The 10,991-nt window shown below is 40.8% G+C and overlaps 1 protein-coding gene across 1 annotated transcript in view; it reads left to right on the plus strand.

The window, feature by feature from the left end:
* The first annotated feature begins 3,891 nt into the window (after nucleotides 1–3,891).
* The window catches only part of HRG (histidine-rich glycoprotein), an 11,263-nt gene continuing 4,163 nt past the window's right edge, over nucleotides 3,892–10,991 (plus strand). Inside the window, exons 1-5 of the mRNA XM_012730337.1 lie at nucleotides 3,892–4,083; nucleotides 6,586–6,702; nucleotides 7,457–7,547; nucleotides 9,018–9,184; nucleotides 9,936–10,016. Coding sequence (XP_012585791.1) covers nucleotides 3,892–4,083; nucleotides 6,586–6,702; nucleotides 7,457–7,547; nucleotides 9,018–9,184; nucleotides 9,936–10,016 — 648 coding nt within the window. The remainder of the gene's footprint in view (nucleotides 4,084–6,585; nucleotides 6,703–7,456; nucleotides 7,548–9,017; nucleotides 9,185–9,935; nucleotides 10,017–10,991) is intronic.

Consider the following 10,991-nt stretch of genomic DNA (forward strand, 5'->3'; position numbering starts at 1 on the left):
CACCTTCCATTCAAATATACTTTGCTCAAGAACTGTACTGAAAAATAAAGTCCATTTTTAAAAAATTAATTAACAAAATACAAACATCAAACACCTGATAAAAACCTGAATCTTTTCTTTTTTAAAGTGGAATGTCTAGTAAAAAAGCTAATGCTACAAAATTTTGTAAACTAATTCAGTGATTTCCAAGGAATTCAGAAATCTAAAAGGATGTCTACTATAGCATTTTTTTTCCCCAAAAGCAAGAGGGGAAAGACAAATATATTACAAATAATGTCATATATTATATCAGTACATAACAGACAATATTCTTTTAAATAATATTTGTTGACTTAGGATAATACTCTTGGTATAATCTTTTTTTTTTTTTAAAGATTTATTTATTCATTCATACAGAACTGGGGTACAGGCCAGAGATGCGGAGGGTGAGAGGATTCACCAGAGACAGAGTGGGGTGCAGAACAGGCAGATCAACGAAGTACACTGCTGAGGGGAGCAGCGAGCGGGTCAGGAGAGGTCTGCCACGCCATGTGGTCTCCTCCGGGCAGGCGGGAATCGAACTCATGAGGAAGTGGCTTAAGCTTCTTTGTGCAGTGCTTCAACCCGCTGCGCCACCAGGGAGGGCCACCTCTTGGTATAATCTTATGGGAAAATATAATATTTAAATGTACATAATAAGAATTCTTTTAAAATTCCTTCCTTTGGGAATGCATAGGGAGGATGAAAGGAGAGAGAGACATCACTTTTACCTTACATGTATTGTAAGGTTTTGTTTTCTCTGTAACCTTGTGCTGAGATTATGTTCCTTACTAAAAATATATAATTAAAATAACTCAAAATAAAATCTTGTTAATAACATTGATAACACTATTAACTCCTGAAAATAAAAAAGTGGGGGAAATATACCTGTATGTACAGAATAATCCCAATAATATTGCAAATATTTGAATAAAAAAAGTCTGTGAAGAAACACATAATAGTTAATGTTTTTTTCTTATGTTAGTGAAATTAGAAGTAAATTTTTGGGTACTTTTTGTATTTTTCATATTTTCTGCATAGAATATATTCTTTTATGGAAAACAAAATGTTAAAGATTAAAATTTCTGTTAACTTCTTTTCTTCTGATACTCGGGTGGGCCCCCCCAAAAGCAGAATGCCAGAATAACAACATGGAAGGGAAGATCATTCTAGCTCCATCTTGCCCCAGTGCTCCCTTAGGGAAAGTTATGCTCCCACTCCCAAGAGTCCGTATCTGAGTTCATTGTTCAGTCTAGAACTGTCCAGAAAGCTTTCTCAAAGCCAACGCCATTTCCTAGGTCCTCTGAGAATTCCTCAGGACAGACAGTATGTCTTACTCAGCCTCATCCCTCCTCCCCATCATGTACCCAGCAATCTGCTCCCTGAAACACCTTCTCTGAAGTACCCCGATAACTAGAATGACATCACTAGCACTGTTTTGGTCTTCAGGGTTCAATAAAGCTAGTAAAGAAAATGCATGGCTCGGGCCCTGCCTGGTGGCGCAACGGGTTAGGACGCAGCTCTGCAAGCTGGCCGCAGCCGCTTCAGTGTGAGTTCTACCCCCCGCCGCGGAGGTGACCCACTTGGCCTTGGCAGCGCAGACCTCTCCTGACCCGCCCACTGCTCCCCTCAGCAGTGTACTTCATCGATCTGCTGTTCTGCTCCCCACTCTGTCTCTGGCAAAGTCTCTCACTGCCCCTGCACCTCTGACTTGTACCCCATTTCTGTATGCATAAATAAATCTTAAAAAAAAAATTCATGGCTCCTGTGAGTACTCCTAATTCTCAGCAAAGCAATATTGTAGGAAACTTATTCTCTTCTTGGTAGCTTTACCCATTTCAACCCTTTTCCTCCTCTAGCATTTGGCTCACCCAGTCACTCTACATTAGGTGTGGCAAGTATGGCTTACTTAAAGAACTGGAGACACTGAAACATAAATGTTCTGTTTTCATCAACCTTTCCCCTGGGTTGGAGTACTTTAGTAATGCTTTAGCCAGACTCCATGCTCTTTTAGTCATTATGAATGATATCTGGTGGTTCATTCAGTTATTTAAAAGCATCATTGCTAATATTTAATGATCCATCTCAAACATAGCCCAGAAGGTGTTTCTTCCACTTTTAGCACTGGCTCAACCAATTTGTTAGTCTGAAAAGTAAGTTCTGCTTTTCATATACCTTCCTTTCTTTCCTCAAACTCACTCTTTCTGTCCATCATCATCGGAGACTCACAGTGACATATCTGGCTGAGAAGTTTCTCTGACAACCAGAGAAGTTTTAGTTTGTCTAGAGCCCAGGAGTACTCAACTTTGACTGTGCATTGGAATGACTCAGGAATTTTAAAACTACGAATATCTGGGTCTCTTCCACCGCCAGAGATACCTGACTTAATTGCTCAGAATCATGGATGGATATCCTCAACATAAGGATTTTTAAAACCTGCTGGTATGGTCCCTATCTGGAACCATTGTTACAGATCCTTCCAGAAACTCACTGCAGAGGAGAACAGCGAGGAAGGGAGGTGCTGTTCACGTGACTAGAAATTAGGAAAGTACCTAAACTGATCCCTTCTCATTCTTTCTGATGCCACTGTTCTCTGCTGATATAAAGGGTACATGCAGGTACATTGGTTTCTTTGGAGGGGAACAGGCCAGGGGTTCCCTCTACCCCAGCCTGTCTCATGATGCTGAGTGTATATTCCTCCTTCCCTCTTCTCTGGGATGGGCATCAAATTGCTTGGCTATTATTCTCACCACTGTCCTCTTCCACATGTTCTCATTCTCTCTGGCATGGTTTGTGTTTCATGGGGAACAGGAATGACATGAGGGCGCCCCCCAACTCCTCAGACACTCTAACAACAACAATAAATTGCATCATTTATTCAGCAGCTGTATCTGAATTCAGCCAAGAATTGGATTGGTTTGTCTTAATTTATTTTCCTGCAGTCCTGCTAAGAGGTATTAATCACCATTTTTTAAATGAGGGAACTAGGAATCAGAGAGGGTTTATAGTTACCAGGCACCACAGGGCAAGAGATAACAGACAGCATTGAAATTCACATCTGACTCCAAAGTAACAGCCTCTGAATAATTCTATTCTGCCTGTACCTTTCATGGTGTCAACTGTTTTACTCTCTATCTCCCTTAGATAATGCAGCTATGTTCTAGTAAGAACTTTTTTTTTTTTAAAGATTTATTTATTTGTACATACAGAACTGGGGTACAGGCCAGAGGCTCAGGGGCGGTGAGAGGCTTCACCAGAGACAGAGTGGGGAGCAGAACAGGCAGATGGACGAAGTACACTGCTGAGGGGAGCAGCGGGCGGGTCAGGAGAGGTCTGCCGCGCCATGTGGTCACCTCCGGGGCAGGCAGGGATCGAACTCATGCGGAAGTGGTTTCAGCTTCTCAGTGCTGTGCTTTAACCCGCTGCGCCACCAGGGAGGGCCTAGTAAGAACTTTTAATGCTCTTCTCCAAAGAGGAGCTTGACGGTAGATATTTCTGACTAAGACAAATAGGCAGATAGAGGAAAATTGTTTTGCTTCTAACCCCAACCCCTACAACAGATTCAGGCAATGTTTATGGTCAAACCATGCTTTAGATCTGCTACCTACCAGAAACATTTAGATTCGCTCAGATACAGTTTCACCCACTCACCGATGGCATGACTCAACTTTCTTACCCCAGGATCCATTAATCATTTACACATGTTGACAGACATTTTAACCAGGGTTCAAGGTGAACATCCCTGGTTACACAATAAAAAAATGTATAAAGAATTTGTTCCATCAATTGTGAATGTGCGTGTGCTTTAGGAAGTCTGATAAAATTCTCTACAGGGTACACGATAGCACAGGATGGTTTTCACACTATAACAAAATGAAGGAGTTTGTTGTAGCACTGATTTTGCTCCTTTGCCTCACACTGCAGTGTTCCTGCGCTGTGAGTCCCACAAACTGCGATGCTACTGAGCCCTTGGCTGGGAAAGTTCTAGACCTGGTCAATAAAGGACGACAGGATGGCTACCTTTTCCAGTTGCTGCGGGTCGCTGATGCACACTTGGACAAAGCGGTGAGGAATCACTAATGGCAGAGTTGACTTGGGGAGGCCATGCCCCAGGGACAGATGTGACTCTAGTGCCTCTCTCTATGGCTTTGCACAATGCAATAATTTTAGTCAGGGTTCTCTGTTTAGTTTCCTCTTGCTCTCAACTGCTTTTGTTTTCCTTCTAGCTAATGTTTCTTTTTGTGTGCACTTACCTCTGATTCCATCTGTAAGTACTTATAAGCACTTAGGTGAAATCCAATCCAATGCTATGTAGTATAAGAGAAAAATTAGAGGGCCTTCCTGGTAGCCTAGGGATTAAGTCTCAGTCTACCACTGTCCAGTCCTCCACGGCCTAAGTTCAATCCCCGGCCAGGGAGCTGCTCCCATCAGCAGTGTATTTCATTAGATCTGCCTGTTCTACTCCCCATTCTGTCTGTAGTGAATTCTCTCACCCTGGCAGCTCTGGCCTATACGTCTATGCAAAAATAAATAAAATTGTCTACACATAAATATTTACATAAGTATGTGAATCTTTCAAAGAGATAGAAATTAGAATAAACTGTGGGTCTTGCCTCACATGTATACATACTTGCTGTCAGACAGGATATATTCAAGTGACCAAGTGAGTGATAGCAATGTTAGAATAGTTTAATAAAAACAGTTCTATTAATATTTGATGGACAGCTTCACTTAGGACCTAGAGAGTGAGTAGAATGTGAATAGGAAGATGGGTTGACACAAGGCATTCCAGGAGAATTCCAGGCACACCACCTATGTTAGTTTCAGGAAGAAGGAAATAAGGTAATAATTGAAAATAAGTAGGAGGTTTCCAGAAGTTCTGGGCTTTGGAGCACCATCAGGTTGGAAGAGAAACTATTGGTTTATCTTGAAGTAAAGCAAGTCTATTTCCTCACTCAGATTAGATGCTTATTTGGAGATGACTTGAGGTCTTGATAGAAATTATAGAGGTAAATCTCCCACCACACCCCATACTTCCAAAAACCTACCCTTTGGTGAAACTACTGAAAATGGGAAACCAGATCATGGAGCACCACCGTGCGTAAGCAAAGAAATGTATACTTGTTAAAGTATTCAAGATAGAGGTGCTATAGTTGCAGCGAATAAGCGTCCAGCAATTTAGGATTCAATAAGCAATTTAATGTCAATTAGTCCCACTCCAGTCTCTGCCTTAGAGGTAGGACACAGGATGAGTATGCACCCTGCTTTCCCTGAGGGTAGGTGGGTGGGCTAGGTAAGTGGGTGGGTGGGTGGGTAACTTCATGTACTTGGAGAGATTGAGGAAGGTGGCAGGGAAATGACCTAGGAAGCTGGTGCCTATCACTACTGAAAGCCAATAAGCAGAGATGAGTTGAATCTATAGGATATGTATTTATTTTGGTAGCTGGCCAGCAATCTGAGAATGGTGGGCACATCACCCTGAAGAAAGCATTCTAACATCTCATTTCTAGCTAGCTTTTTTACAGTGAGTTGAGCAAACAGTCATAATGGAATTGTTTCATCAGAACAGCCCATCCAGTTGAGTCAGTTTATCAGAACAGCTCATTATAGTCAGTGTTCTTGGTATTTGTCACGTTCACCACCCAGAAGTTGTTACCAGCCTCCTGGTTATCTTGACCATGGTGCATCCTGGCCTCCTTGGTTAATTTGTGATGGTATCAGTGCTTGACATTTATTTGGGCATCACCAGGGTAGGGATTTCAGTTCAAAGCAAGATTTTTAAAGAGTAAAGATCACTAGTCATATGTTATATACATGCATATATGTGTGTATACAGCTAGGCATGTATGTTTAGATTTGTATACTAAGGATGTTGTCCTTTCTTCCCCCCACCCCCACCCACATTACACATTCAGGAATGAAGTAATGAAGACCAGAACTAGGCAGAAGGAATTAGGGTGAGAATAATAAAGATATGAAGTATTTCCAAGAAAGACCAGTAAGGTCTGGTGACTGGGTAGGAAATTCATAGAAAAGGAAGAAATCAAAGTTGATGTTACATTTTTCAAACCAGAGATTAAAGCAATAAGTAACTGATAGTGCCACTGACCAAATCAAGGGAATTTAAGAGAGGGAACTGGTTTGTAAGAGAAAGGTTTCACTTTGGGGGGTAGATTGAAATCAAAATAAGAAATCCAAGTCCAGGAGTGGAGCTGGGTAAAAGGGTATGACTGTATGTTCAGATTGGAGGCAGTGACATGGCCATCATCTCTTACTGCTTTGCTGGCACCTTCAACACCTCCATCCAAGCCCATTCAGCTGGACAGTGATTGCACCTGTTGAGCTCATAGGCAGAAGCAACACCTTGAGCAGTTAAAAAGGACATTTGGAAGTAAACCTTTGATGTTTTTTTGTTAAGCTATTTATTCAAATAAATAATTCACATAGCAAAAGGGTCACCTGCAATGATTTAGGGAAGAGCAGAACTCCTTAAGAAGTCAAAAATAGTTGAACAAACCTCTAGGGTCCTTCATGTTACTCATCTGTTGTTTTCTTGGCTTTCTCCAGGAATCTACAACTGTCTATTATTTAGTTTTAGATGTGAAAGAGTCCGACTGTTCAGTCCTATCCAGGAAACCCTGGACTGACTGTAAGCCAGTTGTGTCTAGACGTCCATCTGAAATAGTAAGTCAAGATTCTGTTTCCTTCCTCTCTTCATTCTCAACTTCTGTCTATTCTTCTCACTCAGGATAGCCACCTGCCTGGGCTGAGAGTAAAACAGTAAAAGCATCTTCTGCCTCTCGATTCATGAAACTGTGTTGAGCTTGAGCAATACTCTCTTGAGATGCATGCCCAAGAACCCAATGCAAGATCTATTAATGGGATTTGTGACTGAGGGGTGTCATATCTAGCATGAGACCTTGGGTAAATCACCTCCTGTCTCTAGACATTTTCCCCCTTTGCACAAGGGAGGGAGGGGGTGGTGAGAGGGCTGGAGTATGTGAGCTCTCAGGCTCTTCCCAGCACTGATAGTCTGTGGGCCTAAGAACTTATGATTGCTATTATGTCCCATGAACAGCAGTCCAATAGCAGGAATAGCCAAAGAGATTCGTTGCAGTTACTGTAAGGGTTTTGTTATGGACATTATATCCAGGTACTTAGATCCCAAGCTTCATGCCATAAGGGAACATAAAGATGAATATGCATATATCTAACATTTCAATTCCAGGAAAGAAAACATTTACACACAAAAATATTTGGGGTATAGTCATGATTCACTTAAACAGTTTCTCCCTGGTTCTCATGAGGATTTTGAGAGGATTTTTGGGTGAGACAAAGCACAGATATTTTTTAAGTGGATAGTAGTAATATGTGACATCACTTTTGTTGTCCCCTGAGGAAAACGATATACATTGACAAAAACCCCTCTTTCTTACAGGTGATCGGACAATGTAAGGTAATAGCTAAAACACAGTCAAGTGATTATCAGGATCTTAGAGTGAAGGACTTTAATTGCACCACAAGTTCTGGTATGGTAACCTCAGTTAAATTGTAATTAATTGTATGTTAATATAGAATTGAGTCATGTATAGTGCTACAATGTATACATACTAGAACAGTTCCTGCCCTACCAACTTGATTATTGTTCATTTTCTTGAGAAGTGGGGGAGGGAGGGAGGAAGTTTTCCCTAGTTACTAATGCAACTTCCTTTAAAGAAACTGAAGGTATAAAAATAGAAATTAGGAGAGGCAGTGGAACAGTATTGTAGGGGACAAAAGCTCTGAGGCCAAATTTGCTTGAGTTTGAATCCCATCCTTATGACTTGCAAGATTGTGGTCTTGAGAGTAAGTTACTTAACTGTTTTAATCTTTCCTTCATTATAAAATGAGGGTAATGTTAGGGTAGAATAATAGTAAGGACCTCCAAGTCCTTGTTAGCATTAAATAGAATGGTCTATGAGCTATACTTTTCAGAGTACTCAGTACTCCGTAGGAATTGATTTTAACATCTAAACATGTAAAAGAAGTTATTTACACATCATTCCACTTCATCTCACAAAAGGAGTATGAAGTAAAGATGACGATGCTTTCTATTTTAGAAATAAAATGAAGCCCAAAGAGGTTCAATGACTAACCTCAGGAACAAAGCAAATGTGATGAAGTAATGACTATCTTGCCAGTGTTGACTCAAAATTCCATGCTCTTTTAACTAACTTTTTCAAAGAGAATTAACACAGAATTTCTTTAAAAATATAAAATTTCATAGGGCAGAAAAAAAGGAAAAATACTGAATGGTTTCACTCATAGCAGGAGGATAACAGACCAGGCGAGAAAATAATAGTAATAATAATGAACAGTTATATACCGGAGACAATTTATGGGGGTGGAGTGGCGAATGGGATCAAAAACACTGGGGGGAGGGAAATGCACTGGACTTTGGTGATGACACATGGGTGATTTGGTGATGGGAAGCCCAAGGAGATTACAACTGAGATGGAAAAATGCACAAAATATTATATTATTAAATATATATAATTATATATATATATAATCTTATATATATATGTGTATATATATATATATATATAATTTCAAAATGATTCAATATATAAAATCCAATGACCAGGCTACTGCTTCAGGAGGACACCTATAAGAAAAGTTGAGCTGTTTCTTCTTTGGGCAAAACTTTAGTTAATGATACCTTCCTTTCCTTGCTAAAACATGAATAATTTATGAGTGGTGGAGGTAGGGAGGAGGATAATCATGAATAAGAGTCTTGACAGAGACTTGACATCAGAAGGATCTGGGTTCAATTTTAGCTCCATTGGAGACTTGGCTGATTGGATCTTTAACACATTACTTAGCTTCTGCAACCCTCAATTTGCCCATCTGTGAAACACAAGCTATGGTTGACCTTGCCGCGTGCTTATACAGTAATCCCAAAACTGCCATTGTTGCTATTAATTCACCAACACACAGCTGTTGTCTTCATTCTCTAGTCTCTTCAGCATTGACCAATACCAAAGACAGCACTGTTCTTTTGGATTTCTTTGAGGATACTGACCTCTACAGAGAACAAGCTGACAAAGCCCTTGAGAAGTACAAACAAGAGAATGCTGACTTTGCACATTTCAGAGTGGACCAAGTGGAGAGAGTGGCACGAGCAGTGAGTCTCCAAAATGCCCAGCTAGAGCCCACGGCCCAGGCTCCAGCCCCCCAGGCACAAACAGCAGCAAGGACCTGCTCCACCTCCCGCACTGGCCAGCTGCCCCTTAAACTCAAGCCCTGTTGAGGCTCTTAGAGAGTCAGTAAATACCGAAGATCTGCTCTCTTGCATGTTCCAATGGCTTGGAGTGGGGAGAGCGCACATGTGGATGAAGAAAAGAAAAGCCCAAACAGGAAGGGGGTGGGGGAGGCTGAAGTGCATATGAGGTTTAGATGAGTCATTAAAAATCATTGGGTCCAAAACTCCCTGCTATACGGAAAACTGAGACTCAGAAACTACCACCCCACATCAAGTGGTGTGGCTGACGTATGCGGTCCTCTTGTGTCTTAGTTCCAGGACGCACCTGCCTCTCACCTAGAATGGTCTTTCAGAGCTAGCAGGTGTTTGCCACACATTTTGAAAATGCATAGTTGAATAGAGTATGGTGCACACAAGCAATGGAATGAATGTAACAAAATCACAAAAAAAGAATTTTTTGTACTTGGATGCACTGGAGAGATGTCAAGCCATAGTGTTGAGGGGAAAACAGATCACAGAACAATAAAGATTATGAACCCACTTATATGGAACAATTAGATATTTGTGTGTGTGAGCAACATATTTAGGAGAATGCTAGAAAGAAGAATTCATCAAATAGTGCTTGTTTACTTTTCTGATGTTCCTAAAACTGCTTTGATCCAATCTGTTCCAGAGAGGTGGAGAAAGAACCAATTACTATGTGGACTTCTCTGTGAGGAACTGCTCTGGTCATTATTTTCCCAGATACTTTAATGTGAGTATAATAAATATCTGTGAAACGCCAGGTGAGAGCACCTACTATGTGCCAGGCAGTTTTCGAAATGCTTTACATATATGAAAACATATTAATCCCATCACTATACTATTTCTACCTATGATTTACATATGGGGCACAGAAAAGCACAAAGTTATGAGAACATAATTTTATTTTATGCATGATATATACCTAAACTTAACTGAGTCTTTTAACCCATTAAGTTAGAGACAATAAAAACTAGTAACTAACTTGGTATTAAGAACCTCCACCCATTCATATTCACATCATCTCATGTATGCTCCATGTCATCCCATGTGACAAATCTTAACAAATGAAGGCCTTGCCCAGTGTTTACAATGAAGCTGAGATTAGAATCCAGTTCTAATGCTCAGTTCAGTGGGCTTTATCTCCCTAATCATATAAAAACTGATTACCTGCAGGAAGATCTTAACAATGCTCACCATTTTTTAAAAAAGATTTTATTTATTTATGCAAACAGAACTGGGATGCAAGCCAGAGGGACAGGCATGGTGAGAGGATTCACCAGAGACAGAGTGGGGAGCAGAACAGGCAAACTGACAAAGTATATTGCTGAAGGGAACAGCGGGCAAGACAGAAGAGGTCTGCTGTGCCATGTGGCCTCAGAGACTTGGGATCAAACTCTCATTGAAGCTGCTGAGGCTGGCTTGCAGTGCTGCGCTTTAACTTATTGCGCCACCAGGGAGGTCCCAATACTCACCATTTTTATAGTGACCTACAGTTAACAAAACATCTCCACATGTATTACTGTCTCATTGGCCCTATAGCAACCCCAATGAAGAGGAACATGTGCTCCATTCTCCCCAGAACAGGAGGCCTTGGAAGTTTAGCCACTTACTTAAGGATACTTAGCTAGAAAGTGGTAGGATGTAGCATTTTAATGGTGGTCTCTTCTGATGTTAAGCCCAAGACTTTTCTAACTTTTTTTTTTTT

This window comes from Condylura cristata, unplaced genomic scaffold (genome assembly GCF_000260355.1).
Source record: "Condylura cristata isolate star-nosed mole 26May11 unplaced genomic scaffold, ConCri1.0 scaffold00003, whole genome shotgun sequence".
In the NCBI taxonomy this organism is placed as follows: domain Eukaryota; kingdom Metazoa; phylum Chordata; class Mammalia; order Eulipotyphla; family Talpidae; genus Condylura; species Condylura cristata.